At 38.7% G+C, this 20,591-nt stretch overlaps 1 protein-coding gene across 1 annotated transcript; it reads left to right on the top strand.

Moving 5' to 3' along the window:
• Positions 1-11,204: 11,204 nt before the first annotated feature.
• LOC122658353 (calcium-transporting ATPase 2, plasma membrane-type-like) lies at positions 11,205-19,323 on the top strand. Its single transcript, XM_043853274.1, has 7 exons — positions 11,205-11,416; positions 12,871-12,925; positions 13,012-14,963; positions 15,069-15,227; positions 17,518-17,689; positions 17,786-18,084; positions 18,719-19,323. Exons 1-7 carry the CDS (start codon positions 11,240-11,242, stop codon positions 18,965-18,967), a joined length of 3,063 nt encoding a protein of 1,020 aa, XP_043709209.1. The 5' UTR covers positions 11,205-11,239; the 3' UTR covers positions 18,968-19,323.
• The last annotated feature ends 1,268 nt before the right edge of the window (positions 19,324-20,591 follow it).

Below are 20,591 nucleotides of genomic sequence, written 5' to 3'. Positions count from 1 at the left end.
GTGGGTAGTTGGTGCGCTTTTTGGGCTCCAGTCATTCCTTCTCATAGCCACTAAATCACAAATAGCTGGTGCTTCAATCTTGAATGTTGGATGGGAGATTCGGAGTGGCACTTGTTACTTGTTAGTCCACTCCAATCTAATTACTTCTTTTTCAAACTTCATAGGATTATGGTTCTAAGTAGTTAGGAAGGATTTGAAGGCCTTTTTAGGTTTCAAACCTTCCACTTTCTAAGCATGGGACTCTGCTTCTATCCAGTTACTGTGATCATAATTACTGATATTACTTATGATGTGATGGCATTGGTGCCTTTGGTGGTGTTATATGTTAATCTAATTATGGAATCTAAGTGTTTTAAAATCTCCAGATTGGAAATCATCATTATACATTCTTAATTTACTAAAAACCCAATTAATCATAGATTTTATTTAAGTTTTCTAACTAGACTTATACTAGGTAAAGTAATTTAATATTTTTTATTTCTTTATTTAGGCACAATTTGAGCTTAAATGTTGTGTGAATGTCTAGCATTTTGGATCGGGTACGGATGAGAGTCATGAGATTCATGTGATGGGCCCATTATGTGTTTGTTGAAATGTTACTAATGGGTGATGGGGAATACTGAAGCTCTGAGATCTGGTACAAACGTGCAACTAGAAAAGATATGAGATTAGACGTCCCCGTCAAATCAGGAGGCCTTGTTATATCTGGGCTCTAGCACACCACAAGCTGCCCCTGCATGCGTGAATAGGCTTTCGTGGGTTTGGATTTCTGTCCAATATAATATCCATTTCATTCCACCCTTCAATTATATGTAAAACGGAAAAATAATTCAGTGGATATACCCCGCGTGATGGAAATGACCACCCTGCCCATGAATGGTAGAAATAACCATCATATTGATGCTTCAGTACATTTCAATTGGCTTCCGCATGCGAAGGGCTATGCTCATCTCATAGAGAATTGTTTTTCTATATATGATGATACAGTGAATATGCTTCGTGACTAGAAATGAAAGCATAGTTTAGTATTCATATGTTAACCATCTTTAACTTTACTGAAATTATAATATGATATCCATTCAAATATAGGTTTGTATCTTCTTTTGTTTGACAGGCTTGATTAGAGTGCAGGCCACGGTACATAAAATTGGCCCAAATTTGAAGGAAAAATCTCTTTTCTCAAAAGGAGAGGGATAGTGGCAGGCCCGCAAAAGGTTATGGGTATTGAATATTGATATCGGTGGTTGTATCAGTCACAATCAATATTAATATAAATATATCAAATGTAAATTCAAAAATACGAATCAAAATTTATTTTTTTTTGTCAATACCCCTTGTACGAATCCATATCTGATTCAGTGATTCATACGTGGCACCGACCTAAACCATAGAGTCTTTTTCTTATCCATTTCTTGCCAACCAAACACACCCAATGGGGAGGAGTTGCTGTGACATCTGAAGCACTCGCCAAAAATGCCAACTAACATGCACCAAAAGCCAATAATCTTGGCCACACAAATACAAAATCTGCTATGTAACAATCAAGGTTGTAGTAGCTCCACATACGGTGTGTGTTGGGCATTAGTCTTTAGGGGCGAACATAGGATGAAAATCTGGTTTTTGTTTTCCATCGTACACTTTTGACACGTCTATTGTTCAAATAAAAAGGGAAAAGACTGGCACACCATCGGTGTACCGTAAACTAGCACTTATTATCCCTCACTCAATAAAAAAATTTCTTTAATACTAGAAAAAAGAGGGGGGTGGGGAGGAGAAAATTTCCTAAAGGGCAATGTAAGAAGGATTGGGCTCCCCTCCAGGGAACCAATGCCTAGGGGGATCCAGCCGTTGGATTATGTCGCACGCATCCCAACGGTTGATTGGGTGCCCACTGGGATGTGTGTGGCACAACCCAGCCCTTGGATGGCCCCCTAGGCACTCCCTGGGCATTGGGCTCCCTGGAGACGAGTCGAATCGATGTAAAAAAGAATCTACACACTACAAGCAATAAAGGGTTGAGAAATGGTATCATCCATATAGGGCCTACATGGGATCGACATGATCAAACTAGGAGAGAACATTGTTAGCGTGGATCCCATTATATATTATGGGAAAGAGTTCTCTGTCCGGGAGTGTGGCCTGCGCCAACACTCCCATGAGTCTATCTCTCTCCTCCCCATGTGAAAAGACACCTCTACCCCCTTGTTTTGAGGAGGAGAGAGAAGGACACATGGGAGTGCTGGTGTAGGCCACACTCCCGTACTGAAAACTGCTTCCCATATATTATATAAGAAAGATATAAAGGAACCTGCACAAACGCAGTGTAGCAATATTTTTCAAAAAAAAAATTTATTTCTTTTGAATCCGATTTACTAATTTGAGTTACAAGTATATAAAATTGTATCTTTGAATATTTCAATGGCCAACCTATTTTGTTCATATATTTGAGTTTTAGCTAAACTTTGAACCCAATTATTTTCCTTGTATAAAATTTGGATTGCCCTTAAATTTTTTAGACAAATAGGGAATGGTGGGACCTACCTATTTTCCAAATCTGAGCTTTAGATAAATTTCCAAGTGGCAGATACAAGTGGCCCATGCTGCCAAGCCTAGCAACAAGGTCGTTATGAGTAATTGCTCATGCTGCCAAGCCTAGTAACACGGTCGTTATGCTATTACTCACTCACAGAATCTAACTAATGGACAGATTTAATACCCTTCCCTCCCCTACCCCCAAAAGGAAGAGGTTCCTAACACCGCCAGTGCAGGAAGAGTTTTGATAACACACCAATCGAGGTACGGGAAACAGTTTTATCAATAGGGGGCCTACATGGTCAAGGAAAAAAATAGTGTCGGGAATGTGAAAGAGCATGGGAAAGTATTTCTTCCCCACCCCCAGCCGCGTGGGGCTCCTCTATAGTGCGACATATCATGTAGCGCACATCCGATGGTCTGCAGCGCACGGGCATGCAGCCCGACAACCCACCTATGTGTTGGGCTGCATGCCCGTACGCTGCAGACCGTCAGATGATGTGCTACAGAGGACCCAAATCCTCCTCCCCCCCAAAGCCCCCCAAAAAAATTGATGGCATGAGGATCTTTTTCCCAAGAAAAATAGGGACGGATTTTGGTGTGCAATTGGGAAGGTGATGTGGGTTTGGTGGGCTTGGTCAGAACTAAAGCATTTTTCACTGACCAATGGTATCTGGGCCATGCCCAAATCCATCCCATTTAAGAGTCCATTTCTTGAGGCTAATCCTTATTAGTCGTTACAACCCATCCGTTAATTAAGCTGGGCCTGAACTGGGTATTGGGTTGGATGGACATGGGCCTTCGTTTATGGATCCAGAGAGAGATGAGAGATAACCCAACAAGCCCACACCATCAAAATGCAAAATGAAATTTCATATTCCTGTGGCTCACTCCTACCCAATCTAATGCTATAATTCATCAGGTCCTCAGGAGCTTATGAACACCAGCTCAAACATAAACCTCCACCCCCAGTCCACAACGTTGACCCGTTGATCCTCCTATTTGTGTGAAAACAAGACTAAGGTTGTGTTTGGTTTGCATTCTAGATTGATTTCACATTTTCGGACGATAAAAACAATTAGGCAGTGGTTGGTGTGAGTTCTTAGAATGCATTTTAGGTCAATTTTGCATTCTCAGATAATAAAAAATAATTGTTTTTATTGTTCAAGAATGCGAAATCAACCTAGAATGCATTTCAAGAATGTATACCAAATACAGCCTTAGTTTTATCTTCCGAGAATATGAAATCAACCTAAAATGAATTCCAAGAATGCATACCAAACGCAGCCTAAGTATAATGGGAAATGTCCATCAGTCCAAGGACCTAGGATCAATCATCTAGAGGAACCTTCATTGGATTGGACTTAATCAAAAGTTCCTGAAACTTTCAAGGCAATGAAATAGGGGGATTCCATGTGGTCAATCATTGGTGCCAATTGCCAAACCTGATGCTTGGTGAAGGTTAACTCGGTTACATGTATCAATACTTTTCTCTCTTATTCCCTCTAAAGTCTCAATGGGTAGCAGTCAAACTTTGATTTGGACAATATTGTTGTTTGAATGGAGCAGGGATTCGAAACACGAAATCAGATCCAGATCGGTTTGAATGGGGGAAGAAAGCGAGATTGAGAAAGTGGAGGAGAGAGGATTTCAGGTGAGGAAGTGGAGCCGTGGAGGTGATGGGGGTGGCAGCAACGGCGGCGGTTAGAACCCTAGTCTACTTATCATAGCAATCGGGCGTTGAAGCTGCGTGCCGCTTACATGGGAAGTCCTAGCTAATCCTTTCTTACTATTCACTACATCAAGGTTAAATAATAGCGCGTCACTTCCTGAGGACGCTTTAGCATAAGGTTTAAAGTATAAAGTTCTAGGATCCATCCAAAAAAAGTTGGCAATTTTTTTTTCTTGTACTGATTGTCAACCTGAAGCAACAACCCTCCTCTTTTATCTAGGTTTGGGCTTGGCAACATAAACATTGGCGGAGTTCATACAAGATGTGGTAAATAATGCAAATTACCAGGTTTAGGGACACTGTTCCTTATGCCGCAGTGCAGGCTGCATCCAGACACATGGGGTTGGGCGCAATGACCACCCTGCTCCCCTGAGTGGTAGGCCCATATGCTTGGTCACAGCCTGCGTTGCAGCATAGAAAACATTCTTCCTTTATTAAAAGAGAAAAGTGAGACGGAACACAGATTTCAGTGTGCTTCTCAGTTAATGAGGTGCGGTATCCATTCTAACACACTTTCTCTTGTTCTAACCCCGTGTGAGCCTCATGTGGATGACATCATTCTCTGCATTGCCATTAGTGTGATATGCAAATTCTTCTCCATACGAGGAACTCTCTCTAGGGAAGAGTGAGTCTCTTCATCCATCACTTTTGATAGGTGGATGAGAGTTTTGGAATAGTTTCGTAAAAGGAAGGGGGGGGGGGGGAAGGGGGGGGGGAGGATTAATAATGATATGTCATTATCTATGTCATTATCTTCATCCAATAGAGCTTTCTCTGAAAATTAATGAGACCTAAAAGAGATCACAACTCATTAAATTTGGGGAAAAAGATTGTCACAGGGTTCTAGTGTGTAGGTTCTTATGTATGCCCTCTCACATCCTAATCATGTATCCGATATCCTCTTTCCTCATTAAAATCCATTTCAAGACGACATGAGGGGTGGGATGATCATTTCACCCCTTCGTGTTTTGGCAGCCGCCATGGTCCCATGCTCCCCCATAAAATTATTTTTTCTTATCAATGCCTCAGCTGCATACATCAATGCATTTCCACTTGACACCTATGGTTAGGGATGTAAACGGATCGAATTCGGTCAGATAGTGGCATTATCATATTCGTATCCGTTTATATTCGAACGGATTCGGATAATTTCTGGATAATGATTTTTTGAATACAAGTTCTCCTAAATAGATATGAATACAGATCGAATATGATTTTTCGACTATCCGTTGACATATTTACCGTTTTTATGATGAAGGTTAGGGTTGAAACTTGAGAGTTCAGTTATTACCCTTTCTTCTATTCTTCTTAGTCTTTTATTCTCTTATATTTTTTACTTTTGATTTTTTAATAGATATATAATTCCATGTAGCACATTGCATAAAATAATATATATAAATCAATAACAAATCTAGAAAAAGAATCACATTATCTTAACTTATAAATTTATAAAAATAAGATAACAAAATCCAATAAGGTAACTTAAAAGGATAGACAAACACAGAGTTATATTTCAGATATTTTATTACCGTTGGACTGCTAAACGAATCGGATAATAATCGGTCGGATAGGGGGATTATCATATTCGTATCCGATTAGTTTCGGACGGATTCGAATTCTCCTAAACGGATACGAAACGCGGATCGAATACAAATTTACGAATATCCATTTACATCCCTACCTATGGTAATGATAAACGGCTCATTTCGCCGTGACCTTTTCTTGAATGGTCAAAACTTCTCCTTTCAAAATAAACTCAAATAAATCAAAATGATTGAGGTTTTTTCTATTTGTAATCGTATTATATCAAATTCCTCATGTTGAAAGAAAGTAATTGATTCAAGACCAGACCCTTTGCTATGAGTCTAAAGCAAAACCGAGGTTTAAGTAAACAGATCATTTCACACCTCTGTGTCTGGGCAGCCGCCATGATTCCCCACAGAAGGTGCAACTCTTTGATTTATTTCAAAACCTATTCTGAATCTAACTTTCGTAGAGCAAGTGGTCAACAGGAGTCTATTAGCGCTGCTCGTTAAATCAAATGCTGATGGCGTTGGACACGTTTTATAAATAAATAAGCTTCCTTCTTACCGAAAAAAAATGCTGATGGCGATCTCGTCAAAATCAAATGTTTTGGGCGGTCCGAAACTTCTGCCGCGCGCCGTCCACGTGGATTTATAATAGAAAGATCAGCAAACCCCTGGAAAGGTCAAAAGGACTAGGGGTGCGCTGGTCTTTTCACGCTCGACTGAATCTGGACGGAAGTGGATACAGCTTAACGTTACTTTTTCGAAAAAAATAAATAAAGAGAAAAAATAAAAAGAACTAATTTCCCAAAGAAGCTGTCTGCCACCCCAGGCCCACTTCCTATTTTTTAATTCTTTCGGTTAAAGGCCCACTACAGTACCACTGACTTTTTATTGTTTTTGGTTAAAGGCCCACTAACTACTCTCCCCTATCAATCTTCATCTTTGACTTGGAGTACTGATGGGGGCCTTTTATCAAAAAACACACTCCTGATAGGGGCCCACAATTACGGGACCAAAATATCAAGGTTAACGTGGTTAACACGATATCGACATGAATTGCACACCAACCATTTCCGTACGCGTTTGCGTTTGCGTGTCCGTGTGCAATTGCATACCACCTTCGTCTTCTTTTCTTATTGATCTCACCCACATGGTTTTTTCGTCTTTTTGTTGTTTTTTTTTATGAAAAAAAAGAAAAAATATATTAGAATAAGGAATAAAACGTATTTACAATATTGTAATATTGTCATTGAGCATCATCGGCTCTTGGGATCTACAAATCAACACGAAAATAGAAACTTTTCATCTTGGAAAAGGAAAATTAAACGACGAGGATTGAAATCAAATCAATACGAAAATAGAAACTTTTGTACTTGTTATCTGATACATTATGTACTTAATTTTAAAATATTATAAATACTATAATTAGATTTTTTAATTATTATTATTTTTTTAAATAAATAAAGGGGCGTTGTTCTTTGTGCCTGCAGGTTGGGCCCAGGCATATGGGATGGGCGCAATGACCATCTTGCCCCTTGTACAAGTGACAATTATTGCCCATATGCCTAAGCGCTTGCTTGTGTTGCGACATTGAAAACATTCTCCCATAAATAAAATAAACGTAACTTGTGTTGCGGCATTGAAAACATTCTCCCATAAATAAAATAAAAAATTTGCTCATTTGAAATGTAGACAATTTCTATATTTAACAAGATTTTTAGAAGTCATAATTTCTATTTTTAGTAACAATCATATTATCGACTTGTAAATTCCTCCCCTTTTGAGTTCTGTTAAGTGTTAACTACATTAAAGCCATGAGGTCATTGAGTAAACTGAGAAGATGAGTGATTCATATACTTGGCTTGAAGTATTCCTGGTTAAATGGTAAAAATAAAATTTTTGTCACATGCATTATCAATTGGATTGGGTTTTTCTGCACCAATGGTGAAGAGAAAACTCTAGATCTACTAGTGCAAGGAATCTCCACATCCACTATGGTTTTAAGTATTCAGCGTTATTGGTTTTTTATACCAATACGGATCAAAAAAGAAACTCTTTGTTAAATTTATATTGATACAGGTCAATTCATATCATGTCAATATCGACAATGACTAATACAATCACCGATATAGATACCTAATAACCATGATTTATTTCCATTGGTATCATCAAATTGCATTAAGGAGAAGTAATCGAGTGTGTGTCTCCTCTTTTCACTTGTCTCACCCACATGGTTTTGTCTATGAAATTATAAACTTTTGTCCTTGTTACATATTTAATTTCAAAATATTTCAAATAGAGTAATTAAAATTTTATTATATTTCATATAATAATTTATTTAAAAGAAATAAAACAAAAAATTTGCTCATTTGAAATGTATATAATTATTATGTTTAATTTCATAAAAGAAAATTTGTTATGTTTAACAAGATTTTAAATTAGTTGTATATTATATATTATGAGGGAAAAAAGAATGCTGCTTGGTTGTGAGCCTCTAAACCCAGACACGAGGGGTTGGCAAAATAATCATCTCACACCCCATATTGGATGCCCATTGGTCCTATATTGGTGCACGATCATATGACCAAGCAGTGTTCTCTCTCCCATGTTAGGATTACAAAAGGGTGAACAGATCTCTAGTTGATGGAAGGAATCTCCACAACCACTCCATGATTCTAAATATTGATATTTGTATCTCGATGTATCGATCAATATGTATCAACATCGTGGATCCCCCATACTAATAGAGATCAAAGTATCAGCCAAAAACTGACTTTAATATAGATCAAAAGTATCACCTAAAAATGACTCTTTGTTGGATTTACGTCTGACACGAGTCATTCTGTATCATATCGATATCAACCAATATGACCACCGATGTTGATACCTATGGCCATGATCCACTCCCATTGATACCATCACTTTGCATTAGGGTAAAGTAATTTTAACTCTATCAACCAGGTGGGAGTATAACGATTGTTAAAGGGTCAAATCACATGATCACCTCACCCCAAAAAAAAAAAAAAAAAAAAAAAAAAAAGAGAAGTCGTAGTTGTGCCCATGGCTTAGGGGAAAAATTACATCCCTCCCCCTGTACTGTGCCTGATTATATATTTTTTCTTGTTTTTTTGGTGGATATACATTTTTTCTTTTGATTTTTCCCAATTACACCTGTATCCCTTATAGTTTACAATAAAGAGAAGAAGTTCTCTGTTTGGGAGTCGCCAGCACTCCCATGAGTCTATCTCTCTCCTCTCCATAGAAAAAGACACATTTACCCTATTGTTTTGAGGAGGAGAGAGATTGACACATGAGAGTGCTTGTGTAGGCCACATTCCCGTACAGAAAACTACTTCCCTTGAATTACTAATACACTCATGCTGTTAGTGTTTGTCTGTTAAGTCATGATGTGGTAAAGTAGTATTTTAATTTAATCCTCAAACTAACCCTGGGTTCATATAACATGACCCTTTTACCCTTCTTCTTCATGCAACTCTGCCCCCACCCTGCTCCTTCAATCTCTAATTTGGCATTGAATCAAACTTTTTGAACACCTCTCTCTCAGAGAATTATTACACAAAGAAAATTTTGGATTTAAAAATACAAACTTTTAGTTTTCCTTTCAACAGATAGCTTCAATGTTCTCTAGTAAATCACTTTAGAGTTCAGACAAATTTCAAAAAGTTTGGAATTTAAAAATCAAAACCCTTGTTTTCCTCTTCACAGATTGCTTCAATGTTCCCCAGTAAAACACTTCACAGTTTAGACAAGTTCTCTTTATTTTTTTAAATAAGAAAAAAGAAAGCTAAAAACCCAATTTTTTAAAACGAAAATTGAGAAAAAGTTACCCATTTTCTAGAAGGCCAAAACTGATCTAGAGGCATAAGCCCTTTTTTTTTTAATTAATTGGATTCAAGAAAAAAAAAATCTCATCGAATGAACTATGTCGAAGAAGAAAATTCAAAACATTTCCAAATCGGCTGCAACTCTTTTGGGTTTATAGATGAATGATTCAATCTAATTGCTTTTTTTCATAGATCATCAAGCAACTATAATCCTAAAATAATTGGTATACTTTGCGTTGCAACCTTTGGGATGAACTATTCAAATGTCTACACTAAACAGATTGGATGGAAAACTGGAAAACTGATTAAATTAAGGTGTCCAACGTTCCCGTGTAGCTACTTCTTGCAACTCCTCCATTCAAAACAATTTCAAAAAAAGCTTCAATAAGCCGTTTGAACAACACTGTAAACACTCAGAACAAAGGCGGCAGCGATAGTGATGGCGATGGTGATGCTGGCGATGGAAGATGAAAGATAATTATGAGTGTTTTAGGTTAAAGATGAAGAAAAGGTAGCATTCTAATTTTATTTCTGATTGATGTTTTAATATAAGGGTAAAATAATATTTTCTAAACTAAAACTGACATTAGGTTAACACTGTCAGCAAGGGGGTTTAGATATAATTCAGGAAAGTTGAGGAGACTAATGTATAATTAAGGCAAAGTATAGGGGAGGGATGTAATTTTCCGTAATATTTAAGATATTTTTCTGTTCAAAACATGGCACTTTTCAATACATCCACCTGATATCCTAGTTGTGCTCATGTCTAGATAATATTTAATATGAAATAATAGATTAGGGCAACCAGTTTTTGGTTTTTTAAATTTTCAGGGCAGGGGGGTGGGCGCGAATCTCGAAAGTTTATTGTGGGAAATTCAAACGAAAAAAGGTTCATTGTACACCGCATCTGACAGTGACACTGGTAAATGGTAATGAAGATATTGTCGGAGTCGTCCGATTTATCAATAGTAGGACGGAATTCATGTCAGTCTCCTGGTGACGGTAACAGACGCGGACCTAAGCCAAAGGCTATAATGGGGTCTGATTTCTGATAATCCTTTTGCTTTTGGCCCTACTTAGTTTCCGGGCAGTTTCCAAAAAATATCGGACAAGAGGAAAAACAGCTCCTGCTCCCTCTCTCTCTCTCTCTCTCTCTCTCTCTCTGGACTCTGGAGGGCTTCAAGTTTTTTTTTTCTCAAAAAATTGCGGATCGGCAATCGATCTATCATTTCTTCATCTTCTTCGGTTTTCTGTTTTCTCGTTTTTTCTTCTCTTGTTTTGTATTATTTTTTTTTATTCTGACCAAAAGTGAAGAGACAAGAAGAGAGACATTCGGGAGAAAGAGTTGTTCAGGTTATCAAATTGGTTATTGTTTGTTTCCACCAAAGTTCTACGAAAGAAGGCCATAAAGAAACCAGGGAAGAGACAGAGTAAACGCGTAATTGTACTGCGAACGAATAATGCTTTTATATTGTAGTTTCTTCGCAGTGTTTACTTGAATGAGGTGAAAGAAACTTCTCAATTTTGACCGATTGGATTTGCGTTACTGAAGAAGGTATAAAGGGGAAGAAGAAGAAGAAGCAGAAGCAGAACAGGAAACCATGGAGAGCTATCTGCAACAAAACTTTGGAGATGTCAAGTCGAAGAACTCATCGGAGGAGGCGCTCCAGCGATGGAGGAAGCTCTGTGGAGTCGTTAAGAATCCCAAGCGGAGGTTCCGATTCACTGCCAACCTCTCCAAGCGTTACGAGGCCCAGGCTATGCGACGTACGAACCAGGTCTCTTCTTGCTCCTCATTTCCTTACTGTTTATTTAATTTTATGTGTGACTTTCTACTTTATAATACGATCTGATGGATCACCTCCTAAATTGAAAGCATTGATAGTTTGTTACTACCTTTTGTGAGATTCCGGTCTATTTTGCTGCTGCACCTCTTTAGATTAACAGCAGGGAGTTCTAGAGATGCATTCTTAGCTAATCTAACTTCGATGGAGCATCAACGGTTCATCATATTAATACATTACATTGCATAGGCAAGTTCGGACTTATTTTACAAAAAACGAGAGAAATGAGATTGATTTTTAACTGAAAATCTGACCTCTAAATGTGATGAAGAGAGTAAAGATGTGTTCAGGTGGGCCCGTTTTTGGTATTCCGCACTTGATCACTAATGGGCTGGTTAATACTCAATACTCATTCTGGATTCATGTTTGGCTGGTTAATGCTAGGCCATACCCCTACCCTGCAAAAAAGCAAATGAATCCATTATTCTCAACGCTTAAACCTAAGTTGGACGATGAAGTCCTTAACATCGGGTGTTGTACCTTTACAGGGACCACAAATTGTCCTAGAAACACATTTAGCAATTTATAAAACTGTATACATATGCTTGTTTCTGCTCTGTGCCTTTATCACTACATCGGATGTCTTGCTTACATGTGGACACCTATTACCCTTTTGTAAAGTCTTATTCAGGTGCTCAACATGTTCCTTTAGTGAGGAAAATTGACTGAGTGCCCCATGGGTCTGAATAAAATTGCCGCTCAGCTTAATATCTCGTGGGTTAGATAAACACATTGAGCTTGATTTTTGAAAAGGGTATATTTGTTTTTATTATTATTATAATTGGTAAGGCCTCTTTCACGAAAGGAAGGATTTTGATCGTTCTGTTCAATTTCTCAGCATGTTTGACCGTATTTTGATCGTTCTGTTCAATTTAAAACGCATTGTAACTATGATTCTCAGCGTGTTTGACCGTATTTTAACTATGATTCTGACACCACCACGGTGCAGCAAACCCTGATTTGATCTGTTCTTCTGGTACTTATAAATATTTACACCATGCTATCTTATATGTAATACGGAAAGAGAATACAATAACGTAGTTTCAGAGATACATATATGTAGATGATTTGTTCTTTCTCTAACACCAAATAGAATTATATATACCAATACATATGATATATGTAACATGATGAATTTTGAAATACATAAAAATGGAAATTTATGTATCCAAGTTCCCCAATCCTGTTCAACACCTCGTGTTCGTGTCAGATTGTATTTTGGAACACCCACTCCTCTAACATAGGTGAGAACAGAATTCATTAAAATGGCTCCTTGTGAGGGCATCCTTCTAAGTAGGGTAGGGATACCTGCGGAATGGTTTGCACACATCTACTGAGCTTTCTTACATTCAGCTATGACTGACGATCTCCTGTTTTGCTTATTGTAGGAGAAATTGAGAGTGGCCGTTTTGGTATCTAAAGCCGCACTTCAGTTTATTCATGGTAAGATTAATCAGAATGTGTCAAAATTTAAACTGTTGTTTGATTTAGTTTCTCCATCTTAACTACCTCCGCGTGAATGTGTTCAGGCATTGCATTATCCAGCGAATATACAGTCCCTGAGGAAGTTAAAGCCGCAGGTTTTCAGATTTGTGCTGATGAATTGGGGTCCATTGTCGAAGGCCATGATGTAAAGAAGCTTAAAGTTCATGGTGAGGTGGAGGGCATAGCAAACAAACTGTCCACATCAACAACTCATGGGCTTACCACCTCTGAAGATTCACTCAACTGCAGGCAACAGATTTATGGAATCAACAAATTCACTGAAAGCCAATTACGGAGTTTCTGGGTTTTTGTATGGGAAGCCCTTCAGGACATGACTCTTATGATCCTTGCTGTGTGTGCTTTTGTGTCTTTGATTGTTGGCATAACAATGGAAGGATGGCCAAAGGGGGCTCATGATGGACTTGGAATTGTTGCAAGCATTCTGTTGGTTGTATTTGTTACTGCAACAAGTGACTATCGACAATCTCTACAGTTCAAGGATTTGGACAAGGAGAAGAAGAAGATCACAATGCAGGTTACAAGGAACGGGTACAGGCAAAAAATTTCAATATATGATCTACTTCCCGGTGATATTGTGCATCTGGCGATTGGTGACCAGGTCCCAGCAGATGGACTTTTTGTCTCGGGATTCTCTGTGTTGATAAATGAATCCAGTTTAACAGGAGAGAGTGAGCCTGTGATTGTGAATGCTGCGAATCCTTTTCTGCTGTCCGGTACCAAGGTTCAAGATGGGTCGTGCAAGATGCTCGTGACGACTGTAGGAATGAACACTCAATGGGGAAAATTGATGGCCACCCTTAGTGAAGGTGGAGATGATGAGACCCCATTGCAGGTCAAACTGAATGGAGTGGCAACCATCATTGGGAAGATAGGCCTGTTCTTTGCTGTTGTGACTTTTGCAGTTTTGGTGCAAGGCCTCTTTAGCCACAAGCTGCGAGAGGGAACCCACTGGAGCTGGTCTGGAGATGATGCCCTGGAAATGTTAGAATACTTTGCTATTGCAGTTACTATCGTTGTGGTTGCAGTACCTGAGGGGCTGCCTTTGGCTGTCACGTTGAGCCTTGCCTTTGCCATGAAGAAGATGATGAATGACAAGGCACTTGTCCGTCATCTTGCGGCCTGTGAGACAATGGGTTCTGCCACAAGCATCTGTAGTGACAAGACTGGCACACTAACTACCAACCACATGACTGTTGTAAAAGCATGCATCTGTGGGAACATCAAGGAAGTGAGCAGCTCTGGGGAGGCTCCTAGCTTATGCTCCGGAGTCCCGGATTCTGCTGTTGGGATGCTTCTTCAATCCATTTTTAATAACACTGGGGGGGAAATTGTTATTAACCAAGATGGCAAACTTGAGATTTTGGGAACACCGACTGAAACTGCTCTGTTGGAGTTTGGCTTGTCCCTTGGTGGAGATTTTCAGGCAGAACGGCAAAAGTCCAAACTTGTAAAAGTTGAACCATTCAATTCTGTGAAGAAAAGAATGGGGGTGGTGCTGGAGCTTCCTGAAGGAGGTCGCCGTGCTCACTGTAAAGGTGCTTCTGAAATAATTCTTGCTGCTTGTGACAAGGTCATTGATAAAAATGGGGAAGTTGTTCCCCTTGAAGAAGAATCCATCAACCATCTCAAGGATACAATTGAGCAGTTTGCCAGTGAAGCTCTTCGAACCCTATGCCTTGGTTATATGGAAATGGGAAATGAGTATTCTGATAAGGATCCTATTCCATTAACTGGGTATACATGCATAGCAATTGTGGGTATCAAAGATCCGGTCCGCCCTGGAGTAAGGGATTCTGTTGCAATTTGTAGGTCAGCTGGTATTACTGTACGGATGGTTACTGGGGACAACATAAACACCGCGAAGGCAATTGCTAGGGAATGTGGGATTCTAACTGATGGAGGTATAGCCATTGAAGGTTCAGACTTTCGTGAAAAGAGTGACGAGGAATTGCGTGATCTAATTCCAAAAATTCAGGTGGTCTCAGTGTTCTGCTGTTGATCTCTCATTAGGCATCATTCAGTCTACTTTCTAGTGTGAGGAATTTGCCTCTTACCGACTGAATTTTTCTTGTGTGCCCAGGTGATGGCTCGATCTTCACCAATGGATAAGCATACCTTGGTGAAACACTTGCGCACCACGTTTGATGAAGTTGTTGCTGTGACTGGTGATGGTACGAATGATGCTCCAGCACTTCATGAAGCAGATATTGGACTTGCTATGGGCATTGCTGGAACTGAGGTGATTTTCTTTTTCCTTTTAGTGGTCAGGAGTTATAATTTTACTACTGATTATAACTTAAAAGATAACTGCGAATGGAAAAACTGAAAAAGGTTGGATTTACTTAACTTTTTTCAGATTTAAAACCTTTGTATCCACTGGCTTATCTATATTATTTGTGCTGTATGGGGGTAAAATATTTCTTGTCTGATAAATATATTATGAATTGCAAAGAACTTATTGGCATTTTCTTAGAGCACTTCCTTTGTTCAGTAAAGCTGGGGGTTGGTGGCCCCTACCAGGTAGGGCTGTCAACATGTTGGATTTGTATCAGATCAACATTGAGTCCATTCAAATCTGATCCGATTTGATTATTTAATATCTTATTACTAGTTATATATATATATTTTTTAATTGTAGATCATAATAAACGCTCTCTGGCAAAAAACAGAAGGAAAAGTGCCATCTAACCCATTTTATAAAAAAAAGGTGCCATCTAGTTCAGATGGTAAAGTCTTCGGAATGTTATCCGCTAGACCAGGGATCAAGTCCCTTTTCAGTCTCCACCTTGCACACACCCCCCCCCCCCCCCCCAAAAAAAAAAGCCAAAGAAAACGAAAACAAGAGGGAAAGAGTAATGGGTATCTCCAATCCACAGAATCAACCAAAAGGGGGGGGGGGGGAAAGTGTGTTGAAACTAAATATTATGTAAGTAATGTTACTGAGTTTGATCCAATTATTAACAGGATCACTCTTTATTGGACTGGATCATCACCATATCAATGCCTCATCCATTTTCCATAATGAAATCAAATTGAGAATATCCAGCCTCATGATCCAATATTGATAGCTCTACTACCTTACCCGCTAAATATGAAGATTGTCCTTATATTATTCGCAACCTGGATGAATTAAGGTAGAAATTATGAGAGTATAGGTTCTTTGGTGTTTCTTCAAGTACTTATAATTTCAAGCTCATAAAAAATCTCTAATGTTAAATCATGAATCCCAAAACGAAAGCCATCCAGAGTCCCTTTAGGTGCAGTTTAGATGCTGGGAGTCTAAACATCCAGGAAGTTGGATACTTTTACTCTGGTGACCTTGATCAGTACAGTTAGCAGATTTCATTCCAATCATGGTAACCAACTCCCACCTCTCAATGGAAATCAAACCCCACAACTGAAGGTGGATGTTTTAATTCCTGATGATCGTGGGAGTTGAAACATTGGGATCAGAGCTGCAACCCAGACTGAGCCTTGTGGATTTTGTCTTGCTATATTTAAGAGCACATGTAGACTGCAAGGCTAATGCCCATTGTCCAAGTTGTTTTGATGGAACCAGAATAGTCCATTCTCAACCTTGTATATCAGAAATGTGCTTACATACAACCATAGACATCAGCACTGTTCCCAGATGTCTCATAGAAATTGTTGAAACAATAAGTTGAAGCAAGACGAAAATCAGAGTTAAAAACATGCCTTACAGCACCAGTGGCTCTGAGTCATAACCCTTATTTTACAAACCTATATTAACGATCGCCTGCCTGCTAAAGAACAAAGCTAATAATCTCAGTTTTATTCCGAGGAGGTTGAGCTTTAGGAGTTCCATATCTTAATTCTCAGTTGTGGCTGCTGATCTTTTTGCTGCTTCACACAGCTCAATAGCTGTCTTACTAACCCCCCCTACCTCACCTCCTTTTGGGTAGAAAGCAGGGTTTACTAAATTGAATATTAATTTGGCATCATGTCCATTTCTGATCATTAGAACAGAACTTCATCTGAAGCTAATTTGGAACTCTGAATTCCCTTTATCTGTCTAGTTCTAGGTTAACTTGAACTGAACATCAATAATCAACAGAATTCTGCAGACTGCAAATGGGTTCTCGTGATGTTCAATAGCTGTTAAGTTTAGGAATAAGAGCTTCCCTAAAATATTTCCGTCAACTTCATGGGAAGGTTATTGCACCGAATTGAGTTTCAGATGGGTCAGAAAATTTTCTCATTTAATTAAGGTAATCTGTTTCATTGCTTCTGGTTTGAACACTTTCATCCAATGAGATACTCTATGGTCATGTGAGTAGGTTGCCAAGCTAGCCAATTAGGGATGGTTCAACCTCAATACATATTCGAACATTTGTGGGTATGCAAAGGTGCGCTTTTGGCATGTAGTGGCTTCACTTTATGTTAAAGGAACAGGGTTCTTGGATTATATTTTAGTTATTGTCTTTTTGTAGAATCTTCTTCATAAGAGGAACTTTTGAGAAGAAAAAAAATTGCAAACATAACTGTCATAATATTTGTTCTATTTTCAGGTGGCAAAAGAGAGTGCTGATGTTATCATTCTGGACGACAATTTCTCAACAATCATCACTGTGGCCAAATGGGGACGATCTGTTTATATAAACATTCAAAAATTTGTACAGTTCCAACTGACTGTTAATGTGGTTGCCCTAATTGTTAATTTTACTTCGGCTTGTTTGACTGGTAAAAGAAAACCCATGTCCTTTTCATGTTGATTTCAAATATGTTGTTAATTCAAACTTAGAATTTTCATTGTCTTTCTTGCATTGCATGTTTCAGGAAGTGCCCCCCTCACTGCTGTTCAGCTTCTGTGGGTCAACATGATCATGGATACACTTGGAGCACTTGCACTTGCTACTGAGCCTCCTAATGACGACTTAATGAAAAGATCACCGGTTGGGAAGAAAGGCAATTTTATCAGTAATGTGATGTGGAGGAATATCTTGGGGCAGTCTTTCTATCAGTTCGTTGTAATATGGTATCTTCAGACGCAAGGGAAAGCATTATTTCTTCTTGAGGGCCCCGATTCTGATCTGATTCTAAACACACTGATTTTTAATTCGTTTGTCTTTTGTCAGGTATGTTAAGTCTTAACATTCTTATCCTTGTCGAAATAATGTTTCTGTGCATAATTAGATGTTAGATGATGATGGTAGTTTCTCATATACTGGTCCTTCATACAAAGTGGTTGGTAATGCCTTGAAGCAACAAGCATGCATCATCCAATCTCTGGTTCATGCTTACCCAGAAATTTTTTATCAGTGGTTTATAAAGGCTTCAAGCATCAATCTCTGCATCATCCCTTTTTTTTGTCTACAATCAGAACCTGTCGAGATTCATGAGTCTCTGCATCCTCCATATTGTTGATTCCCTGAGGGCACATCTTGGTTGTGCTAGGCCTCAAAGATCTAGCCAATATTGTCAACGTAAATTTTGATGCTCAAACTATAATCAATATAAAATCTGCAGCTAAATTTTTATCCAAAGTAGGCAGTCCATAATTGAGAGAAAGTTGGAGATTCTTATCCCTTGTACTTGCAGATGGTTTCTGATTTCTCCTGCTTTCTTCTATGGGGGAAAAAAAAAAATAAGGATAACTGCCGGCTGGAGTCATAGTTAATTATTTTTTCAGTTTTCTTAACTTCTTAATTTAGACCAAGTCTCATCTGATTTATAAATCAGTCTAAACTGGTTTTCTGGTTTATTTCACAGGTTTTCAATGAGATAAGCTCCAGGGAGATGGAGAGGATAGATGTTTTCAAAGGCATACTAGAGAACTATGTGTTTGTGGCTGTACTCACTTGCACAGTAGTCTTTCAAATCATAATCATTGAGTTTCTTGGTACATTTGCGAACACTTCCCCCCTCACTTTGTCGCAGTGGTTTTTAAGTATTTTCATTGGGTTCCTTGGAATGCCTGTCGCGGCTGCCGTTAAAATGATACCTGTTGGATCTAATTGAAATTCATAGAAGTTGAATGTCACAAGGTGCGTTCAGGCGTTCTTTTTTGGAGGCTTTCATGTAAACCAGTTTCAAGTTGTTCTTCTGTGACCATCTGCATCATTTGAAAAGATGGATCTCGTCAATCATACTGAGCTTCTTTCTTTGTGAATCTTTAGCTAAATAGAACTTACTGCTTCAAGATGTTATCAATTTTTTGGAAGCATTGTCTAGATTTTATTGAAATCTCGCAGAACTATTCTAACACCAAACAGAGGACACCTTACTATCAACCTTAATTTTTTTCGTAGGAGGGGTATGTATCATCAACCCAATGATGTATTAATTTTGTCTTCTATATTTTTTTTCTTTCTTTTTTTTTTTTCCCCCCCCCTTTCCTGCATGGGTTTGTATTCCAACCATTTATAATGTTCCTGCACTAAAAAGTAGGGGTGTAAATGAATAGCAGAAATCCGTATCCATGTCCGGATCTGTTTAGCACTATCTGAATTTGTCGAAAAGCTAAACGGATGCGGATACGGATACGGATACGGATAGGCTATAGCTAGCTGAAAAGCTATATTTACATGTAAATGGATAAATTATCCGATTTGTATCTGTGTGCGTATCCATTTAGCACTATCCGATAATTAATCGGATGTGGATGCGGATATAGCACTATCCGAAGAATCCGATCTGTTTACAGCCCTACTAAAAAGTAGACATCGGACACTTCTGACTGCAAGAAATAGGAAATACTGATATGTCTGTAGGTGGATGTGTGCCAACTCAAGCGATTCGACCCACATGATTTCCAGGGAAGACGAACCCTCAGTAGGGGATGTGATCTGGCCAGCCCAGCTTGACATTTGGCCTAAAAAAATCCAGCCCAATATATTCTAACTTGGCCTTCACTAATAACAAATACAAATATGCTGTGGCCGTTACACTATAGTATATACTTCAAGCTTGCCCTCGCCCTGAATGGCTGAACCCAGCCCAGCGCCTGTGAACTTTGCATGAGCTTTTTTCGGGTTCACCACTTGGGCCTTTGACCCAACCGAGCTATATTTTAGTAGGTTGGGCTTGTTGTACGTTGTACCTTGGCCCTTGCCCAAACCTGACCCCCTAGCACTTGTTTAGGGCTGAAAATGTCCTGATCTTGAAACTTTGTTTTGGGGGTTAAAAAATACAACTCTTCTTCAAACCAAACAATTCGATTTCCCACTAAAAGTAAAATGACATAAATCAAACACGACCAAGCACAAATAATCAAAACCAGTACCCAGCTAATACGATATTGACATGTTGCTATGGGTTGACACAAGCATGATAGCAGGAAATGTTGGGGTTGGAACATGATCACTAAGAGATTAGTCAGGTTAGTTTTTGGGCCAAAAATTGATATTTTGATGCTTAGTGGGGTGGCATTACTTTAACGGGCTATTGGAGGAGGTGTCACTAATAATTTTCCTTTTTTGTTTTTCTTACTTTTGGAAAACAAAAATTTATTAAATAAAAAGAAGAAAAGTTAACAATCAAACATTGATTCCTATGTTGATAGTACCAAAAGTCTTTTCCACCCTAGCTCTATGGCGAGCGCACCCATCTGCATTCTCTGCTCAATTCCTTGCTTGATTTTCTT

The sequence above is a fragment of the Telopea speciosissima genome, chromosome 4, assembly GCF_018873765.1.
Source record: "Telopea speciosissima isolate NSW1024214 ecotype Mountain lineage chromosome 4, Tspe_v1, whole genome shotgun sequence".
NCBI lineage: Eukaryota > Viridiplantae > Streptophyta > Magnoliopsida > Proteales > Proteaceae > Telopea > Telopea speciosissima.
This window is presented reverse-complemented; position numbering and strand designations above follow the sequence as displayed.

What these genes read in the sequence shown, in the direction of transcription:
- LOC122658353 (XM_043853274.1), top strand. Translation starts at nt 11,240, where the DNA reads ATGGAGAGCTATCTGCAACAAAACTTTGGAGATGTCAAGTCGAAGAAC. An exon ending in CTATGCGACGTACGAACCAG is followed by an intron (nt 11,417 to 12,870) that starts GTCTCTTCTTGC and finishes TGCTTATTGTAG; the next exon opens with GAGAAATTGAGAGTGGCCGT. An exon ending in ATCTAATTCCAAAAATTCAG is followed by an intron (nt 14,964 to 15,068) that starts GTGGTCTCAGTG and finishes TTGTGTGCCCAG; the next exon opens with GTGATGGCTCGATCTTCACC.